The sequence below is a fragment of the Haliotis cracherodii genome, unplaced genomic scaffold, assembly GCF_022045235.1.
Source record: "Haliotis cracherodii isolate W230 unplaced genomic scaffold, xgHalCrac1.p SCAF_7, whole genome shotgun sequence".
NCBI classification, from domain to species: domain Eukaryota; kingdom Metazoa; phylum Mollusca; class Gastropoda; order Lepetellida; family Haliotidae; genus Haliotis; species Haliotis cracherodii.
This window is the reverse complement of record NW_027266330.1, coordinates 21,685,924-21,710,062: the sequence shown is the minus strand read 5'-3', so window position 1 is coordinate 21,710,062 and position 24,139 is coordinate 21,685,924. Positions and strand designations below refer to the sequence as shown.

Sequence of the window (24,139 nt, the reverse complement as noted above, 5' to 3'; positions counted from 1 at the left end):
GTACAGAGCCGACAAGTAGTTCCTGCTAAATGAGCTCATTTGCATATATACTACTCAAAAGAAGATAAGGATCACCTGATTTTTTCATATTACAATAGTTAAACTCTCATGCCATGACAGATTAACATTACCAATATGAAATAATCGGGTGGTCCTTAACTTCTTTTGAGTAGTATATATATAGCATCGTGATGCCAAGTTCATGGGACTGGTTTCTCGCATCGGTACCCTATTCATTGCATGGTAACGTGATTTCCCTATCATTCTTAATAAATCATTTATTTTCATAAGTCAGCTGAACATATGTTACAAGCCACGTCAAATCACGACGTGTGGTGTATGTTTTTATTTCATACATGTAGGACATCCGGCTCACAATTCACAAGCAAAATACTGATTAACGGTCTGCCTTTGTTCATTCAATACATTAATATGAATATATATCATCAACAAATGGTACTGCAGTAACTATAAACAGCATCAATTACGAACACGCTTCCACCGAACTGGCCGATATAACGAATTCATTTTTTAGTCCCGGTCATTTGTTGCATATATGCTGTACATATGCTTATAACGAACTACGGTTATTACGAACTAAAATTAGTGGCCCCTTTGAGTACGTTATAACCGTAGTTTACTTTTATTCATATCATAGTGTTTTTCAATCCATTGTCTTCTCTCATTGAATCTATAACATATGTATGCACCTAGTTTCCATACATGGTTGTCATTTCAAATCTTCATAATATTGATAACATTAATATGTCCTTTTAAAACACTGCAATACTGACAATTTCCATACAAATGACAGATCAAGAGAAAATATTTTCCATCTTCAATAACTTTATTAAAACATCATTTTAACTATATAAATATAATCATTCTCCGTACAAACTATTTTCACTTCGTCAACTCTCATTACGTAAATTCCCCGTTTAAGAGCCGTGTCAGAATTGGTCTTCCCCAACTCATGTTTGTCGTAATATGCGACTAACGGATCGGATGACTAGGCTGATGCATGTCATCGAATCCCAATTGCGTAGATCGATGTTCATAATGTCAATCAATGGATTGTCTGATCGAGACTCAAGGATTTACAGACCGCCGTCATATATCTGGAATATTACCGAATGCTGAGTTAAACAACAAACAAATAAACATTAATGGTATTTCTTGCAACACAAGCCAAACTACCAACAAGACATACACCGTATGTAATCTTTGAAACAGGTGGCAGGGGTGGCCCAGTCGTCTGAGGCGTCGCGATTCGCTGTGCAGAGTTGCGTCCCTGGGGGCACGTGAATGTGGGTTCGAATTCCGGTTCGCTCCGATTATGTATCTAGGTTTGTCAGCACCATACCCGTGCTCGTGGGTTTCACCGAAGTGATAAACGTCTGAGATCTGCATCACTTCGGGCTTTCCTCCCACATTAAGCTGACACGCCGTGATATAACTGGAATACTGTTAAAAGCGGCGTTAAACTAAACTCACCTTGAAACACATCTTTGACGTCTTTCTACTGTTAAAAATGTCCATTTTTTTGCAGGCATGGGCAGAGGACCGTCAATTATTCATTGTCTTGAAGCAACATATCAAACAGTATCCCCTTGTTATTGGTGGAACTTATAGGTTTTGGCCATTCTCGTGGACGATTTCAACTTTTGTCGGAAAACACGTGTCGCCAGCGGGGCTCGAAACAGTAAAAATCATTAAGGGCACCAGGTGTTCGGGAAAAGAGTAAGCATATCCTGCCCTACCTGTGGCAATTACAGTCGTATACAGAAGTAAGTGACCTTTTCGTTTTTGTTTTTGACTTTTCCATTTCATTTTTGATATTTTCGCTTCACATTTCAGTGATTCTATAGCTACTTGAAAGTACATTTTCCATGTTTTCGGTTGTTTTTATGCATGATTTATCACATATTTGGAATGGAATATTAGAATCACGGAGTGCTTCAAGTCTATATTGAATAACTCGTTTGATGTTTCCAAATAAAATGTTCCAAAGTTTTAAATTTGCCTCGAAATGTTCAGGTTGCCTTTGTTAGCATTTCATTTGCCACGAGTCCCGCATCAGAAGACCAATTACTGGATTCACGAAGACCCCCGACTGCTGCCCAATGAGGGAAACTTTGTGTTTAGATAAGATATTGATAGCAAGGAGGCACCGGGGTTTTATCAACTGTCTGTTAACATGAAAGTTATTTTGATATTGTTCTAAGACAGATTGTCTGTCCAGCAGAAACAATGTCTGAGTGCTGACTTGTCGTCCGTGTGAGTAAACACGATTCAAAACGGACTAATCGCAATGTGTACTCCTCTGGTAAAGGGTGTGTGTGTGTGTGTGGGTGGGTGGGGGGTGGGTGGGTGGGGGGGGGGGGGGGGGGGGGGCACAATTGCGTGGTAAACATCTAAGACCTGCATCACTGTGGGGTTTTCTCCCACATTAAGCTGAAACGTCGCGACTTTACTGGAATGCTGTTCAAAGCGGCGTTAAACTCACTCACTCACTCACTCACTCACTCACTCACTCCTCAGTTGGGATTCCGAGTTAAAATTGTTCCCAGCAACACATGTTTGGTTGTTTTGTTGTTTAACGCCGCACTCAGCAATATTCCAGCTATATGACGGCGGTCTGAAAATCATCGAGTCTGGACCAGACAATCCAGTGATTGACATAATGAGCATCGATCCACGCCATTGGGATACGATGACATGCATCAACCAAGTCAGCGAGCCTGACCACCCGATCCCGTTAGTCGCCTTTTACGACAAGCGTGGTCGCTTTTTACGGCAAGCATGGGTTGCTGAAGACCTATTCTACCCTGGATCTTCACGGGTCCCAGCAACACATGCTGCTAGTAAGGGGCGACGTGGTGGACGTAGTAGAGTGCCTGTCATCGTCTTCAGCGTTTATCGTTGCTCATAATATCAATCACTAGTTGGTCTGGTCTTGATTGTTTACAGGCCGCTGTCACACAGCTGGAATATGTTTGACTGTCAATCACATGCATTTACCATGGGCATGAAAACATGGGATAACTTGGGATAAAAATATAACGAGTTGAACACGGCTTTCTGTCTGACAGAATGATTAAAGGAGATCTTCACATATCGATCAGCAGGTATAGACAGTTCGATCAAAGGAGATGTATACCGTATCGGTCAAGAGGGATTTTCACAGAGATACTCCCTCCCAAGAGTGAGTGAGTATGATTTTACGCCGTTTTTAGAAGCAGCGCAGCAGGATCACTGAGTTGACACACGCAAGGACAGGTCCCATGTAGGGTTTATGTACGAGTATCTGCGCAACGAAGTTCGTTTGCACAAGAAATTAACGAAATCTTAACGTCCGTTGTTTTTTCATTTGACATATCATACATAATAAAAGTTAATTTCGCGCTAATACTACGCCTGACTAACTTTCAACTCTGGGCCATAACAGAGTGAACATTGTTTGAGTAGTTCATTGCAAGTGTATTTGGTCTGTGGAGGCCGTTTGTATATTAGTGACAGTCAGTTGAACGTGATCGGGGTCCAAATGGACACAGAAATTGAAAAGAACGAGTACCGAGCAGTCATCAGGTTTTTGACTTTAGAGAAGGTACTCCCCTAGAAATTCATGACCGTATGTCACAAGTGTATGGGGATAAGTGCCCTAGCTATTCCATTGTTAACGTTGGGCAGCTGTGTTTAAGGTTGGGAGAACAAGCCTTGGTGATGACCCTAGGTCTGGGCGTCCCTCAACTTCCATCAATGAAGATTCAGTTGAGATTGAAAAAACTTATACTGTCAGATAGACGCGTTCCATTGCTGAACTTGAGGAGAGACACAGGTCTAAGCCATGGATTCATTGAAACTACAGTAAACTACGGTTATAACGAACACGTTTATAAAGAACTGACGGATATAACGAACTAAGTTTTTTAGTCCCGACTATTTGCCGTAGTTATGCTGTATATATGCTTATAACGAACTACGGTTATAACGAACTAAAATTAGTAGTTCCTTTGAGTTCGTTATAACCGTAGTTTACTGTATTATTCATGAACACTCGTGTCAACACATTCCACCTGTTACAAACATGTTTAAGGTTCCTAGACAATACTACTCAATGATTCGTTTTATGACACTGGCCGATTTTAGGATACAGTAGTCGTTACCATTTACTATTTGTCGTAAAACGTTCATAGACAATGTATTATTGATGACAAGTGTCACAGCACTTTTAGATGATCGTGGTTTGTTTTCCTGTGCTGATCAAGGCCTATTCTATGGATTTGTCCTTTCCAAAGTTACCATCAAACAAACATCTGGTTACATCTCAGACATGTCGGCAACGCGTCTACATCTCAGACATGTCGACAACCCGACGACATCTCAGACATGTCTCAACCTGACTACATCTCAGACATGTCCCAACCTGACGACATCTCAGACATGTCGGCAACCCGACTACATCTCAGACATGTCTCAACCTGACGACATCTCAGACATATCGGCAAGCCGACTACATCTCAGACATGTCAAAACCTGACTACATCTCAGACATATCGGCAAGCCGACTACATCTCAGACATGTCAAAACCTGACTACATCTCAGACATGTCCCAACCTGACTACATCTCAGACATATCGGCAAGCCGACTACATCTCAGACATGTCTCAACCTGACTACATCTCAGACATGTCCCAACCTGACTACATCTCAGACATGTCGGCAACCCGACTACATCTCAGACATGTCTCAACCTGACTACATCTCAGACATGTCGGCAACCTGACTACATCTCAGACATGTGAGCAACCTGACTACATCTCAGACATGTCCCAACCTGACTACATCTCAGACATGTCCCAACCTGACTACATCTCAGACATGTCTGAACCTGACTACATCTCAGACATGTCTCAACCTGACTACATCTCAGACATGCCGGCAACCCGACTGAATCTCAGACATGTCGGCAACCCGACTACATCTAAGACATGTCAGCAGCCCGACTACATCTCAGACATGTCAGCAACCCGACTACATCTCAGACATGTCTGCAACCTGGTCACATCTCAGACATGTCTGCAACCTGGTCACATCTCAGACATGTCAGCAACCTGGTCACATCTCAGACATGTCTGCAACCCGGTTACATCTCAGACATGTCAGCAACCTGGTTACATCTCAGACATGTCAGCAACCCGGTTACATCTCAGACATGTCAGCAACCCGGTTACATCTCAGACATGTCAGCAACCGGTTCACATCTCAGACATGTCAGCCACCCGACTACATCTCAGACATGTCAGCAGCCTGATTACATCTCAGACATGTCGGCAACCCGGCTACATCTCAGACATGTCTGCAACGTGGTCACATCTCAGACATGTCAGCAACCCGACTACATCTCAAACACGCCAGCAACCTGGTCACATCTCAGACATGTCAGCAACCCGACTACATCACAAACATGTCGGCAACCCGACTACATCTCAGACATGTGAGCAACCCGGTCACATCTCAGACATGTCGGCAACCCGACTACATCTCAGACATGTCAGCAACCTGGTTACATCTCAGACATGTCTGCAACCTGGTCACATCTCAGACATGTCAGCAACCTGGTTACATCTCGGACATGTCGGCAACCCGACTACATCTCAGACATGTCAGCAACCCGGTTACATCTCAGACATGTCTGCAACCCGACTACATCTCAGACATGTCGGCAACCCGACTACATCTCAGACATGTCGGCAACCCGACCACATCTCAGACATGTCAGCAACCCGACTACATCTCAGACATGTCGGCAACCCGACTACATCTCAGACTACATCTTCAGTCATGTCGGCAACCCGACTACATCTCAGACATGTCAGCAACCCGACCACATCTCAGACATTACAGCAACCCGACTACATCTCAGACTCGTCAGCAACCCGACTACATCTCAGACTACATCTTCAGTCATGTCGGCAACCCGATTACATCTCAGACATGTCGGCAACCCGACTACATCTCAGACATGTCAGCAACCCGACCACATCTCAGACATGTCGGCGGTTAATCGTGTTGCATGTTATGTATGTTCTCTCAGATGTTGACCGACATGTAGTTTGAGTATTTTGTCTGCAAGCCACTTTAAAGCACACATATACCTCCATTTAATTGAAAATTTAGAAGAAAAATGTCACTGCCAGAGTTTTAATTAAAAATCGTGGTTCTTTTTACATGAAACTAACATAGAATTTATCGATTTTTTTGTAGGTTTATGTTAATCTGAAGTTAAAAACGAGAGTAGGGCAACAGAGATCTGACCTAAACGAAATATTGATTTCTGAAGGCTAAAAAGTTTATTTACTTTTTAAAGAGGCTTTTATGAGCATTGATTCTTCATATTAATCAAATGAGTAAGATAAATAACAACAATCGATCGAGTCAACCAGGATGCCAGTGACGGATCGACAATTCCTGGGGGTGGGATGAGGTTTTAGAGAGTCTTACCTTGACGTCCTTTCCAGTCGTAATAAAACGAAACAACTATCGTACTGTTAAACAAGGAAAAACTCAACACCGGGTGTCGTGGATCCGGGGTAAAATTGTTCCCAAGTCGCTTGGCTTGCTCTTAGAGCTTATTTTGATAGATCGGATGTCACCATACCTTGACGGGCGGTGGGGTAGCCAAGTGGTTACAGCGTTCGCTTTTCACGCCGAAGGCCTGGGTTCGATTCCCCACATGGGTACAAAGTGTGAAGATCGTTTCTGGTGTCCCCCGCAATGATATGACTGGAATATTGCTAAATCCGCGTAAAACCATACTCACTCACTCACTCACTAGACACGCTTGTTGCATGTAAGGTGGCGATGTGAAATTGGGTTTAACGTCGCGTCCAAGATTATTGCACTTATATAGCGACGTGCATACACGTGTGTATGTGTGTGTGTGTGTGTGTGTGTGTGTGTGTGTGTGTGGCTACTTGTACTATTCCGGACTGATGCCGATTTATTGTGCTAGCACACTGAGATACCATGCCGCAGTTTAAAATGAATACCCCACTCAGACACAATATACTGACTCCGAGCCGACCGGTCCTTGTTTTAGCCCCTTAATGCCGAGCGCCAGACAGGGTAACAACAAGGACCATCTTTAAACGTCTTTTGGTTTGACGCGGCTGGGGATCGAACCCGCATGTAAGGGTAGTGCTAGTTTGACGTAACAGAGTACATTGTGAAGGAGTGTCCATTGGATACAACTCCAGCAGAGATCATGTTTACATATCTCCAAGACCTTTTATTTTTTAATTTCTTGGCGTACGGTTTGTGTTTTCTGTGAAGGTGATCGAAATATATATTTAAAAAGAGTGAGTGAGTTGGGTGATGCAGGTCTCAGACGTTTACCACTTCGGTGAAACCCATGAGCACGGCTATGGTGCTGACAAACCTAGAAACCTAATCAGGGTGAACCGGGATTCGAACCTGCAATCATGGGTCTCTGGCGTGCCCAAGGGACGCAACTCTGCACACCGAATCGCGGTGCCTTAGACGACTGGGCCACCCGTGCCCCCTATTTAAAAAGAGATTTAAAGACGATAATTTATAAGTGCTCACTGAAGAGTAAAGTCAGTAGGGTACAATGTGTACGATACATTACCAGTTTTACAACTCACTAATATAAAAAAAATATATGAGCAACTGTGGCAATTATTAATAAAAACACACACTTTTATACCATTAGGCTACAGGCCTCGAAAATTGGCCTACCCCGTGACAATATTGTCTCTGCTTAGAGAAATATATCAACACAATCGGCGGGAATAAAGAATGGTTGTCCTCATAATTATAATATTCTTCCACATTTGAGAAAGCTAGAGTCGGCGGATGTGTAAACAGACTATAAACACTAAGGGCCAAGATATAAATAAGAATATAAATAACGTTTTGAGAGAACCCGGAAGCCCTTTACAAGAACATGTCTGTAGTATCGATTACGGAAATAACGTTGCTCGTGTTTGACGACGTGGGTTGGGATGGGGTATTACAAAGTTAAAGATACGATGTAGATAGGTTAATTTTGATATCCATTTTCGATATTCCATTTATCCAGGATATCTGGGACATGCCGTGTGTATCGACTCACGTGATGTGCCATTATCAATGTATAACCGTGTAGATTTTGTAGAAACATCTACGGTAGAAACATCTTATTGCATTGATAATATCAATTATGTCTGACCGAATACATACATTTATATCTGTCAACAATGCATTTATGTTGGTTTTATTGTTTCTACAAAAACAAGGAAATGACTTTTTTGTAAGTTTTAGAAACCGATTAAGTATCAATTTAAGTCACCTCGGACAGAAAAATATTGCAAAGAGTACTGAATGTAGGTTACACTGAAAGTATGTGACATTTAGGCTGTCCGTATTTTGTCTGTGTTTCCGATCTCCCGTCCGCTCTGAATTTTCATTCAGACGTGAAACAATTACAAGTTTTCTCATCTCAATTTCCCTGCCGCTGTGGAAATTGATGTCCCGATACCGTAAAAAAAGTACCCCTGCCATTGCACACTCATAAAAAAACATGATCAGCTTGATCTTTTTTCAACTATATTGATTAAAGATTCGTTTCCGAATCAAAACGACTAGATCCGTGTCTAAAATAATTTAAAGACTATTATCAAGTGTTTAAACTGTAAAACTTAATAAGATAAGTTACACAATTAGCTTACGCAACAGTTTTGTTGGATTTTTGTTGTTGGATTTTTGTTGTTGGGTTTTTGTTATTGTTGTTGTTGTTGTTGTTTTCCCCGCCCGCTCTCTTGCTGGTTGAGGTTGGTGATGAGAAACATAAAAAAATAGGGATGGCCTCATACGCTTCATATTAACTCAGATTTTCCAAAAATAAACATCACTGGGTGTATAGTCTCCAAATTCATCGTTTCCATGACAACTCCCTATTTTAATCATATACAATTCAAGTTGATCGCTGTATCAGCAATTAATACTTCTTCGTGGTCTCTTTCCGATTGGCGCAAAATGACACAATTTGGACAATTCTGTCAGTTTCATTTCATCCTTTCTCAAACACTAAAGACAGTTTTTGATGTCTAAAGGGATCTCTGCAGACAAAGGTTGGTGCCATACTTCAAGGTATACCCCAAACATCCACCTCTACAGCTCCCTAAGTTGTCCAGCGAGCCCCCCTTCCCTCCACTCACAATAGCAATTATCCTGTATGTCGTTATGCCAGAACGTGAATGGCAGTATACTCATATATTGTGTTTATATTGTTTGAAACTGACATGTGTGCAATTTGTTAGGAAGCGTGGAAGTTCGAAACCATCACGGCGGCGAGCGTTGAGACATCAGGTCACGTGTGCGTTTGCTTTTAAAAAAAGTGAAATGTTTGTTTTCCTTAGTAGAGGAGATGCGGGAATCTTTTATTAATATCTGTATCGCATGCAAAGCTGGAAAATAACCCACTGATACAAACACACAGATTTAAAAAATAGCTCTTCGTATTCTGTAAATTAAGAAAAAAACAACTTTTTGTGTATTTTTTAAAACTAAGCATTTGTAAGAAACATATTTGACTTGTTACAAATGTGATGGTATACAGTACACCTTATAATATCTTTGATGATGTTTGTAGGAATTAAATAGAAATATACGTGCTTCAGACCGATATAATATAACTTCTTTACAGGATTTAATTCTCAAAATATCTCTCAGACATTTACCACTTCATTGTTGGTTTTAAAAGGTTAGGCAGTTTACTTTTAAGTCTTTTAATTTTATATATATTTATATTTTAAGTATATAAATATTTTGGTTACATTTTAAAACGTAATTTATCACTTTTTATCGCTTGTTGTGGACAGATATGTATTACAAAAACATATGGATAAAAAATATACGATACGAAAATATTAATTGATATCAAAAACTCCAAAATGACAATTTTAAAAGTGTTTCTGTTTTCCGAAAATATAATTACACACAAGGAATTATTGTTATTCAAACGGTTTACAATTAACAAATAGAAGCGTCAAAACCATTTCCACGATCATAAGAAATATCTGCTAAAAACACTGTATATTCCGACAATATTATAAGCATGTGTTTATGAATCACAATCAAATATATAGTGATGTCACCAGGTGTTAGCGAAAAGGTGAAGATGAACTGTTTTGTAATTATTTAGATGTACTGACGCCATATTCAGTGGCACTTACTTCATTGATGACAATTGTGTGGCAGGTGCTACCGGACAGGATCACCATTTTCCCGATCGCGAACACCCGATGTCATCACTAAATTTCAGTAATCCATTTAAACAATTTTCATAATTATATTTCCCTTTTCGACCAACGGAATCTGTTTCTAGCTATTTCCTGGTATTTGTGTTTAATCTTAATCTTACCGAAAGTTTAATTAAAAGTCAAAAGTAACGTGTTTACTTTCAACTTGCCTTCAAAGATGTAATTGATTGAAAGTAAATTAATCTAATTTTCATAATACGAATTATAAAATAGAGTATCAAAATATTAAATGCGAACCATGAAAACGAAGATGTTGATCGAGCAAATGTAATTATCTTTTAAAAAGCTGTAGTAAAACACCAGTGAAGGTACCGGAGAAAGACAACGGACGCCAATCCACAAGCAACACAAAGAAATATCGCCAATCCGGAAAGCTAAACTTTTGTAACTATCGTTCACATTAACGGGGATCCGTTTCAGCGAGGTATTATATTATAAGGGATAAATCCATTCATTTTTTCATTATCCCCGCAGCACCAGCCAGTATATGAAATATAGTTCGATTGAAAAAAAAGGCTTCATGCAACGACCACTAAGTTTCAAATCTGGAATACCTCATCATCATCATCATCATCATAATAATAATAATGATAATGATAATAATGATTTTATCTTTATCCTTATTATCGATAACGACAGTCACATTTACGGAACAATCTTATCCCATATATGATGATATCGTCATTCATCATATCGCTGTATGTGACACAGTCAATTAATCTGTCACGGACCATGCCATTATTATCGTAATCATCCTGCTCGGAAACAGCAGATTCCTAATGACTACAAGCGCGTTATGAATTATGAATCTAGTCCGACAATTCTCATAACTTCCCACCGTGTCGTCCCGGCCGCCTTCTGCACAAAAATCATATCACATTCGGACATCAAACCAAAATTAATAATGTGTTGACAGCATAAAAGCTGGCCGTGACCCCAAGAGATCGTTAACAAACGGTTCTCCGAGATTCAGCTCTCGCCCCCCTCAAATGGACGTATAAAAAAGAAATTTGGAAAAATATAAAAGCGGGAGAGAGAGATATAAAGCCATTCACCACAGGCCAATGGATGCTCTGGTTATATTTTCCTAATTTCATAAACACCATTTGACTCGTGCCATAGTCAAGCATATGGGCCGCTTTGATATCGCCAAGTCTGAACGACCGGGCGCGTGCCAATGACAAGCAATCGTTGATGTTAACCGCTTTCTGCGCCCTCTGTCGGCACGTGACGTCACTTGAACTGGCCAATCACAGGAGTTATGGCTTCTACAGTAAATGTTTAAGAAGATAATTAGCAACTCGGCAAATCTATCTTATTAAATTAATTACGCTTCTGTGTTGAATATGAAGAATGGACCGGAGGCCCTTTAGGACGAAACGACTCCGACGGAGGACGCGAGAGGACACATTGAGCTCCTTGTCCGATAGTCTAGTTAGAATGTGACGAGCTGTGCCGGTCTTTGACGATCCTTCCTGTTCCAGGAATTTGTCCGAAGACGGTAATAAATTCTTTATAGGATCCTGCTTGAAACGTTTTTATCTCGGATCTTATGACAAGCCCTTGGAGGAAAGTATTTGATGGTGTGCCGTGAGTTTTAAGGTTTCGAACCTTTTAAGGACTCATTTTACTATAGTTTACCTGAGAAGAATTTTTTTTCGAAAACTTTTTTTTCTTAAAAGTGTATCGGTACTTTAAGGTATTTTTAAACGGATTCAGCGATGGAAGGATTGACGGAATTTGTGTCCAAGTCTTTTGAGGAGTGCACAGATAACATCAAGAAGGAGACAATCAGTATACCCGTGGTTTGTGATGACAAAAACAATTTGGACTCTGAAAATATCAAGATCACCAGTTCGGGAAGTGAAGATGAGAAGAGCTGCGACGAATCTGACGACGACTTGTCCATAGGAGGGAGAGAAAAGGGTGTTCTAACAGTAAAAACAGGTAAGTGAAATAAAGACTACCTGAACAGTATAATCGTTATCCGAGTTCGTTCATGGAATATTTATATTTTCTTGACAATATTGTATTGTTATTTAATTCTACATGCTTTGAACTGAAAGATAAGATGGCATACATTCACATTTGTTTATTTTTCATTTTTAATGTGATTTTTATACAGTAACATATATAAACATAATCTGTTTTATCGTTACATGCGCTATTTTTAATGCAAATATTTAATATATCGTTTTATTGGAATATTTCACATTTAAATTCTATTGAAAAAATACTTTGTCAGACCATGTCAGCAGTTCTGTGTATGAACCGATTAACCGTTATAATGATTATTATGAAATATTACAGAACATACCTCTACTATACTGCCCCCGACGGTGTGACAGCATATAAACACCCTTGTGAGTTACTGTTATAAAATAGATAACTAAACAGCCAAACTGTCACAATGGTGTCAAGAAGTAACCATGAGAAGAGAAACGCGTGGTTGAAGATAACGAGGAAACTGTTTACAATGCCAACTAATCGTTTTTTATATATAAATACTCTTCAGTAAAGTTGTATAAAATAATATAAAGGGTTTATTCATTCAACTTAATTCAGGGGAAGGGTTATCAGGAAATTGTGTGTGTAGATGGCATTAATAATATTAGATATTTAGATGCAAGCAAATAACGTTTGATTTTATGAATTTTGAAACGCTGTTTTGGTATTGTGTAAAACTGCATCTCTCCAACACCATATTCTATATAATGATAACATGAGGTTATTCTTAAACTGCTTCAAAATAGTTGAATTTTGTCTGATATTCTTTAAAGAAGACACTGCAGTACACATGAACAAATAATGGCAGATACATGACACAAATAAAATACAGTTGCTTTGGTTATTATAAATACTGTATTGTGTTCGTTTCATGACGGTCTTCCGCAGATAGAATCTCTCTAGTACATTATTCTCATCAGTACATGCATTGTTGTACTGAAGAAGATATTCTACACATACAGTCTGAAATGTGAACGAATTACGATAACCTCACCATGGATACGATATGCTGTTCTTATGATATCAGTGAGTGCATATGTTTTATCATGTTTCCATATTATTGTGTATAGTTCATATCGCTATTATTTCGTTATTATAAAAATATGTTTTTACTAGAGATAGAGACGGATCAACATTTTTAAAGTTCATAGATGTGCTCGATAATGAGGCAAAGCAACACATTTAAATTGTCACATTTCAATATAATATTACATTCATATTTATAGCCGATCCAAACATTTCGTTGAAGTAGAAATATATTACGTTATTCATTTGATTGTTGAACTGTTATGTTTGAAGTACATTGTATTGTACATGGAATACTCCCAATTATTAAATAAGGTTCAGTGAACAATAAATGCTAAACAATCTTCAAAATATATATAAATAATATATAAACAAAATTGATATGGGCTAATATAATTTTGGAACTAAGGATGCGTGAAAATATGAAGGGTCACGTTATATGACTGTAAAGGGTTATTGCAAAGTGTGCTTTGTAGACAGGAAACGGTATCGCAATATTCATGTACAGTGTCCTGTCCATACTTTTGTGATGATATATCAGCATACTTTATAATATAATATTTAAACGTTTTGGTGATTATATAAATAAAATTACACAATATAGTGAACACCAACTCCACATGAGACGTCCATCAAAAGACGATACGTGTATAACACTCGGTCATTTTTACCAAGTATCTAGTATATTAGAATGAATATCCCCTTACACATGAATAATTTTTATAGTAGCAATACAAAAATCTATTACCTTATCTGAAAAAAAATAAAATTAATCAAAATAATCGCCCGGGAGTATTATTTCACCATCTCTTTAACGAATAAAACGAGATAATGATCCACGCTTGTTAATAACGGCTCACGTGGTTCATAATACACATGTTATTTACAAACCATGCGTCTGTATAATGGAAAATGTCGAAAGAAGAAATAGGGCTTCACTTAGTTCTAGCAATACATATATACAAATGGTATATTCAGAGTAATATGTATGTAAATACACGCGCTAATGACGGTCGAGTATCCATTCCAATATTTGAACGCAGGGTTTCGCTTCGACGCTGAATCCACAGGAGAAGTGCTTGAACGAGTTATCGTAATATGGCCCGGTGCTGTGTTAATTACTCGTCTCTAATGACTCCCTGGTGAGATTTCAACTAATTTTAAGCGTCGTTTGTTTGAATGTGCATCAGAATTATGGCATGAAATGTCAGAGGTATTTTTCAGTTTTTGTGTGGTATTGCTAGCATTACCGCGAAGTCATCGAGTGATAAACATTTACAACTATACATTGTTTTATGAAATGTAGTTTTGTTCGTTTACGTATGAATTACCAGGGAGTAAAACATGATAATTTCTTGTTTGTCGTTACTGGCTTCTCCGTTACAGCCAAAGGGCATTGTGCCAGAGGAAGTAATTGTTGTGGTTGGTGGTGTTTGTGCTATGAATTACAAACAATTAAATAAATTGCAACATTTGAATCAAGGTAATTGATATATAAGTAGGTTTCATTTATTTATGTTGACAGTCTCACCCAAACTCGTGACCTTGCATGAAGGATATTTTTTAACCGACGCGCCTCCACCCTGTCAGTAATAGAATATCATTTTCACAGATCTCAGACTAATATATTTGTCCCTTGAGTTCCTTGAAGCGAACGCAGTGTTGTACACTTTATTATTTCATTTTTTCGTTAAAACATTTATATTTTTTCCCAGGATTTGAACACAAACATTCATCATCTGTTTTATTACTGTAACAATTCAACGTATAAAACAATAGTTCTATTATACACGCATCCGAGGGATGTTTTGATAGAGCTGTTCTATATCATCCAGGAGTAATCATTTTATTATATCATCGTAATTCGTAAATATTTCCCGAACCAGTCTGTATTAATTATTTATTCTACGGCTAATGTATCGTGTTAATGAAATGAGATGTACGTTCTGTTAAACATTATCGCTACTGTGTCTCTCCTGCGAACGAGGGTATGTCTGTATAGCATTATATCAGTCTGTACCTCTGCATTATATAAACACAAGTTGATAATGCAATATAATGCTAATGGAACGAGGTCTACAGACACGGGATGAAAAGGCTAATATCACGAATTGAGCGTGTAAACCACTTTAAGGGAACGAGAACAAAAATAAACTCGTTCCGTCCATGTTCTTCTCTGTCTCACATCAGAACGAGTCTCGAGATCTCGTTACAAATTACACCAACTCTCGCGACATTCCCTCTTCTGAAAAATCAAAGCGTCATTGATCTGTCGCGCGCCCTGATCGGAAGCGTTGTTCGCGCTTCATAGGATGATAAGGGCAAGCTTCAAATTAAAATGACAGCGTTAGCCATCGTTTATTACGTCGTACCACAGACTCCTATAATAAATGCTCGCCTATTAGCTTCCAATTACTAACTGAAAGGAAATAACAGGGTAAGAAATTCGCTGTTGCCCAGGTTGACAATTTCCTTAATAAAATGATAGCTTAGAGATACCGTTAGGGCCTTGCGATAATGACATCTCTGAACAAGAGCTCGTTACTTTAATACATTAAAGGACGAAATCGGTCTAAAATTGTTCTAATCGCCCGCCAATGACTCTGCAATGAATTAGTTGCAATCAGTAATTGATTTTAGCTAATAATCTCATGTAGTAGATTTTTAGCGTCAATTTCTGACACTGATTCTCTCTCTGTAATTACGTAAATATATTCCGGGGCAGACGAACGTGGTCGGCTTTTTATACACACCAATGGTTTTGAAGATTTGGGCCTATGCGTTGTTGTCGTGTTCGGAAGTGGCGCACTGCTAGACGAAGAAGGAATTGGTAGATGGATTGTTGGTACCTGGATTGTCATGTGGATTGAGAATAGGTGGATGTATGACAGATGGGTTGATGGTACCAAAATTATGGATTGATAGTAGATGGGTCAGTCATTTTGACAGATGGATTGATGGTTGATGGATTAGTAATAGAAGCATTTATGATGGATGGATTTGTGGTAGATGGGTTGGTAATGAATTTAGATTTATGACAGATGGATAGATGGTACATGGATTGAAGCATATTCACATATAATAGATACCCGTATCAAATGTATCCCCATCGAATAACCATTTCTTGTTTGTTTCTTGTTCGGCTACCATCAAACATGGGTGCATACTTGCTTTTGACCGACAGTTTATGTATGAACGCTGGGTTAGCTAAACCAATTTCTGTATGGGGGAATATATTTATGTATGGATGAATGTGTGCATAGGGATGGAAAGATGGAGGGATAAAGAGATGATAAATGAATGTCATTTAATCGAACAACAGTATTGGACAACACATGGAATGTCCAAACGTTGAAACCAACCCCGGCATTTCGGTGACACGAACGTGCGACCTCGCCTCTCTGCATCCCACTGGCCGGACACGTAGATAGGCAAATAAATGGATAGAATGTATGTAAGATAGTACGATATGTCTGTACAAACTCTATATTAGAAGGCTAAATACGTATTGATAGATATATGTATACATGGAAAGGATCACATTCAGACAGCTAGGGGGTGGGGTGGATGGACAAACATTTTACTATGTTACAGGATTTAACTACACTGTATTCATTTTGAAATTGCACTTTCCTTTCAAAGCAGTGTTAAAAGATCCATAAATTAAAGATATAGCAAAAAGATTTGAAACAAATATTTTGGATTTTAGTCACAATTGTGCTATCTAATTTAATGATTAATGGAGTATTTGTTGAAGCTTCTACCCATGATACGTCCATGTGAGATGGGGTATATTTCCTCTGATGATTCTTCAGTAGACCAGAACCAATTTGCATATAATGCAGGGTCGGGTAGACTAGTGGTTTAGGGTTCGCTCGTCACGCCGAAGACCAGTGTTCGATTCCCGACATGGGTACAATATGTGAAGCCCATTTCCGTGATATTGCTGGAATATTGCTAAAAGCAGCGTAAAACCATACTCACTCTCATATAAAACAGGCCATTAACATGATAGAATAACCAGTCTCCCTTATCTGATTCCATTGGTCGTAAAAAGCAAAAAAGCGATAAAAAAAGTATGAATGGATCACTGAAAGTCAGGTGTTCGGAAAAAGGGTACGTATATCCTTCCATAATACAGGTTGTCCATCTCATCACTTCCTTCTACGCATATCCGCTGATAATTTTGTCATTTGATAGATTAGATTTATCAATGTAAGGGCACTGCGTAAATGGGAGGACAATTAAGCCTATGACACGTCATGCAACTAACCAATGCCTAGGCATCCTAGGTGCAAATGCATACATATTTTGTCTCGTAATACTAATTACTGTCGCGTTGTTCAGCCAGCTATTTATTGTAATCAATAGTAAATAATACCTCCGTGACTATAATAAATCAAACCGAGGCTTGTCCTGCTCATTATACGTGACAGGGATTATAGGCTCTTCACCAGTTTGTTTCACGAAGCCCACAGTCTAATCACTAGTACTATTTATACATCATTTGAATTTTATACACGTTTATAGAAATCTATAACAATATCCGGCTTTGGTTTTCATAAGTGGTCTCTAATTTCGAGATGATTAATTTGATCATCAACGGAGATACATGTATACGTGTTGAACTGACATAGTAGTAAATGTGGTAAGTGAGTGAATATGGTTTTACGCCGCTTTAAAAATTATTCACGCAATATTACGTCAGTGATACCACAAATGGTCTTCATATATTGTACCTCTCTGAGGACTCGAACTCAGGCGACTGGAGCAAACGGTTTTACTTCTACGTAACACAAAGGTCTTGTACACCTGTAAACCTTTCTACGCGTAAAGATTAAACTTGACGTTTTACCTTTTTGTCTGCGATGATTTATGTTATATATGCAGCTATGAATGTTGCTGAATCCTCCATGATAATATATTTTACATGTTTATGACATATGGAACAGAGACATTCAGTCCAACGCTACCACGCTTGGGCAACCAACAGAGACATAGGTGTTTGGTGATGTGTCGAGTGCGTCCTTTCCCATCTGGTTAATGGTTTATATTGATCAATGTTATATGAATTCTATACCACATTAAAGATGATTTAGGACGACAGCTTTATATTCTAAGTCCAAAGACATCTTCGTATAACAGACAAGATAATTGTAGCATTGATTTCTATTCACCTTATAAACAGAGATAAACATATATACGCAGATGACGATATATAAGAAGATGGGCATATATATACACAGATGAACATATATACACAGGTGACCATATACACACAGATGACCATATATACGAAGATGGACATATATACACAGATGGACATACATACACAGATGAACATATATACACAGGTGACCATATACACACAGATAAACATATATACGAAGATGAACATATATATACCCAGATGAACATATATACACAGATGAACATATATACACAGGTGAACATATATATACCCAGATGAACATATATACACAGGTGACCATATACACACAGATGACCATATATACGAAAATGGACATATATACACAGATGAACATATATACACAGATAGACATATATACGCAGATGACGATATATACGAAGATGGACATATATACACAGATGAACATATATACACAGATGAACATATATACACAGGTGAACATATACACACAGATGACCATATATACGAAGATGGACATATATACACAGATGAACATATATACACAGATGAACATATATACACAGATGGGCATAAAAACACAGGCGAACATATATACACAGATGGACATATATACGCAGATGAACATATATAAACAGGTGAACATATATACACAGATGAACATATATACACAGATGAACATATATACACAGATGGACATATATACACAGATGAACATATATACACAGATGAACATATATAAACAGGTGAACATATATACACAGATGGACATATATACACAGATGGACATATATACGCAGATGAACATATATAAACAGGTGAACATATATACACAGATGAACATATATACACAGATGAACATATATACACAGATGGACATATATACACAGATGAACATATATACACAGATGAACATATATAAACAGGTGAACATATATACACAGATGGACATATATACACAGATGAACATATATACACAGGTGAACATATATACACAGATGGACATATATACACATAAACACAGGTGAAGTTGACCACCGTGTCACATTGATGTTAATATTAACCAACTAACGATAATAATTATGCATTATATGATGGTTGCCATTGATGACATTGTCACATAAGTATTGTAACAGTGCTAACTGTATTAAAAATCACGACACAATCATTAAGAGATATAAAATTTATGGGACCAGAGTGCAACCTTAATTTTGGCTGGCAACTAAATCAAGTTCCTGGAACGTGTTTGTACAAGGGAAATATTGTTGCTCCCTGGAACGTGTTTGTACAAGGGAAATATTGTTGCTCCCTGGAACGTGTTTGTACAAGGGAAATATTGTCACGCCCTGGAACGTGTTTGTACAAGGGAAATATTGTCACGCCCTGGAACGTGTTTGTACAAGGGAAATATTGTTGCGCCTAGGAACGTGTTTGTACAAGGGAAATATTGTTGCGCCCTGAACGTGTTTGTACAAGGGAAATATTGTTGCGCCTAGGAACGTGTTTGTACTAGGGAAATATTGTTGCGCCCTGAACGTGTTTGTACAAGGGAAATATTGTTGCGCCCTGAACGTGTTTGTACAAGGGAAATATTGTTGCGCCTAGGAACGTGTTTGTACAAGGGAAATATTGTTGCGCCCTGAACGTGTTTGTACAAGGGAAATATTGTTGCGCCCTGAACGTGTTTGTACAAGGGAAATATTGTTGCGCCCTGAACGTGTTTGTATAAGGGAAATATTGTTGCGCCCAGGAACGTGTTTGTACAAGGGAAATATTGTCACGCCCTGGAACGTGTTTGTACAAGGGAAATATTGTTGCGCCTAGGAACGTGTTTGTACAAGGGAAATATTGTTGCGCCCTGAACGTGTTTGTACAAGGGAAATATTGTTGCGCCTAGGAACGTGTTTGTACTAGGGAAATATTGTTGCGCCCTGAACGTGTTTGTACAAGGGAAATATTGTTGCGCCTAGGAACGTGTTTGTATAAGGGAAATATTGTCACGCCCTGGAACGTGTTTGTACAAGGGAAATATTGTTGCGCCCTGAACGTGTTTGTATAAGGGAAATATTGTTGCGCCCAGGAACGTGTTTGTACAAGGGAAATATTGTCACGCCCTGGAACGTGTTTGTACAAGGGAAATATTGTTGCGCCTAGGAACGTGTTTGTACAAGGGAAATATTGTTGCGCCCTGAACGTGTTTGTACAAGGGAAATATTGTTGCGCCTAGGAACGTGTTTGTACTAGGGAAATATTGTTGCGCCCTGAACGTGTTTGTACAAGGGAAATATTGTTGCGCCCTGAACGTGTTTGTACAAGGGAAATATTGTTGCGCCTAGGAACGTGTTTGTACAAGGGAAATATTGTTGCGCCCTGAACGTGTTTGTACAAGGGAAATATTGTTGCGCCCTGAACGTGTTTGTACAAGGGAAATATTGTTGCGCCTAGGAACGTGTTTGTACAAGGGAAATATTGTTGCGCCCAGGAACGTGTTTGTACAAGGGAAATATTGTTGCGCCCAGGAACGTGTTTGTACAAGGGAAATATTGTTGCGCCCTGAACGTGTTTGTACAAGGGAAATATTGTTGCGCCTAGGAACGTGTTTGTACAAGGGAAATATTGTTGCGCCCTGAACGTGTTTGTATAAGGGAAATATTGTTGCGCCCAGGAACGTGTTTGTACAAGGGAAATATTGTTGCGCCCAGGAACGTGTTTGTACAAGGGAAATATTGTTGCGCCCAGGAACGTGTTTGTACAAGGGAAATATTGTTGCGCCCAGGAACGTGTTTGTACAAGGGAAATATTGTTGCGCCCTGAACGTGTTTGTACAAGGGAAATATTGTTGCGCCCTGAACGTGTTTGTACAAGGGAAATATTGTTGCGCCTAGGAACGTGTTTGTACAAGGGAAATATTGTTGCGCCCTGAACGTGTTTGTATAAGGGAAATATTGTTGCGCCCAGGAACGTGTTTGTACAAGGGGAATATTGTCACGCCCTGGAACGTGTTTGTACAAGGGAAATATTGTTGCGTGTGGAGATATTTCCCTAACTCTTCCTAGCGTTGCTGTGCATATGTATTGTGATGAATGATATATCCGACACCCCATCGTTCTGAACGCCGTACACACTACAGCTTGTTACGATTAAGTCCTTGCATGAAATGTCAATGCCAGGAAAAGACGCGATCAACTTGCTCCACATTGAGAATAACAACATTTTCAAAATCAGTTTACATTAACTCATAGAGTGTCCTGATTGCATGTAATATGCCTACGCCCCCTTGTGCACAAACAACGCAATATAGTATTATCTCACATAATGGCATGGACACCTTCAGCGTTCTCCAACAGAGAGGTAACGCTTATTTCATTTATGCTTTATTTTATCATCGAACCTAACGCAGCATGTGTTTCATAAATGTTAACGCTGCTGTGTGTGTTTCATCAATTGACCGCACATATAGAGAAAACGTGCATTACATATTATGCATGGAATTTCAATTCAAATCACTTAGCGTGTTAAAGTGCGTGTTATTGTAGGCGCGCTTTGCACGACGCAATACTGAATAACTATGCGTGGGGACAAACACCCTTGTGGTCCTGGTGCAGAACAAGCTATATGGTGGATAAAGTGCCAGGGTAGATATGTTCAGGACCACAAATTTGACGCATCAGTGACAACAATTATGTCCGATGCAATTCCCAATTTTGCCTTGTACGATATGTTCCCGTGACTTACCTTTGAGTGTCGGAATCGTACAATCGACTCAGCTTTAAGAAGATATTTTTTATGATTGTGAAAATAGTTTCTGTGGCATTTATTTACGCGACACAACACTTAATAACGATGCGTAGGAATAAACCCAATCGCATAGTCATTACGTGGTCTGGATATAGCACATGCTTGAGAAATAACTTGTTCATGCATGGAGATTATTCCATCTGTCTGGAACATTTTTCACAATATTTGTTCTTTTCATTATCCGGCCTCCAATATGAGCCAATGAAAATTATATTTTATTAACAGCTTTCTGAGTTATGATTTTTCCAAATTATTAAACAGGTAGGAAGAAAGTTGAGTTCACTATTGACATGATCGATATCCCTGATTACCTATAGGGAATTGATTGATTTTCTTTGAATCAATATTTCCTCATACTTGATACAGGCACACGTACACATCCTGGCTTCGCTAATCCTATCATACCACGTGTCAGTTCGCTGACCTTGGACATGGCATGACATAACACACAATGTGTAAATTGAATGACAGCTCTACATATATTTCCGTGTCTATATATGCCACGCCCCAGACATGTATTTAACATTACGTAACCACCAGTTACAAGAGAAATGCACTGTTAAATATTTAGGTTGCGTTATCAAATCTAGCGATGCGCTCAGAGATGAGTTTTTTTATCAGCAAAACGTACATAATTTGCCATTAGGACAGACATGACAGATGTTTCCTTTACAATATCTAGCTTGATAAAGGCATCTGAACTAAAACGATAAAATAGTTGAAATCTGTATATTTCTTTATTGTTACTACAAATTCTAAAATGTCACTTAAAGATAACACCTATTCTGTGTTAAGGTATTGAAGGTTACCGTATTCAACGTAATAAGCTCCCAGGGCGCTCTCAAAATTAGAAATAGGGGGCGCTTATTAGAATATTATTTTAAGTTGAAAGACCGTAAATTTCGTGGTTTATGCTGACAGCCTGAAATGTTTACATACGACAGATATATTTTTCAAAAATTTAATTGCCCATAATTAAGGGTGATCTAACACACGAGTGCGTATTTTACACGAATAAATAAGTCTTGTGTACATTGATGAATTGGAAGGGGTGCTGATTGGGATTGTTCACGAGCCAATATATTAGCAAATATCACCGTGGGCGCTTATTAGAGCGGGGCGCTTATTACGTCGAATACGGTATTTTCATTTTGTATTATTGTGACCTATGTGATATGCATGGAGACGTAAGGCCCTATGTATCCTTACAGATAAATGTCCCACAGAACCCATGCCGCCTTTGTCCAAATGATACTTGGGGTACGAGTGGCCCAGTCGTCTAAGGCGCCGTGATTCGCTGTGCAGAGTTGCGTCCCTTGAGCACGCCAGAAACCTATGATTGTGGGTTCGAATCCCAGTTCGCCCCAATTATGTTTCTAGGTTTGTCAGCACCATACCCGTGCTCGTGGGTTTCACCGAAGTGGTAAATGTTTGAGACCTGCATCACTTCGGGCTTTCCTCCCACATTAAGCTGACACGCCGTAATATAACTGGAATAATGTTAAAAGCGGCGTTGAACCCAGCTCACTCACTCCAAATGATACCTGTATTTCCGTAGAATACAAAGTATCTCTTTATTAATACCAAGTTATGATATTCAGAGAATGTGGCATTTGCATGTATTTGTGACGGGTGCCACCGGTGGAGTAGGTGGGTCAGGATACGCCCACCCCCTCGCGAGCACCTGGTACCTTCTCTATTTGGTATTGAATCATGAACACATGCTTATAATATACATGTAGTCGGAATCGCACAGTGGGCTTATTTCTCTTACAAATGTGGAGTTTTGTCGCTTATTTTCATTAAGATCTA

At 38.9% G+C, this 24,139-nt stretch overlaps 1 protein-coding gene across 1 annotated transcript in view; it reads left to right on the top strand.

The window, feature by feature from the left end:
* Positions 1-11,728: 11,728 nt before the first annotated feature.
* The window catches only part of LOC139447885 (short stature homeobox protein 2-like), a 46,939-nt gene continuing 34,528 nt past the window's right edge, over positions 11,729-24,139 (top strand). The window contains exon 1 of the mRNA XM_071229364.1: positions 11,729-12,273. Coding sequence (XP_071085465.1) covers positions 12,048-12,273 — 226 coding nt within the window. The 5' untranslated portion in view covers positions 11,729-12,047. The remainder of the gene's footprint in view (positions 12,274-24,139) is intronic.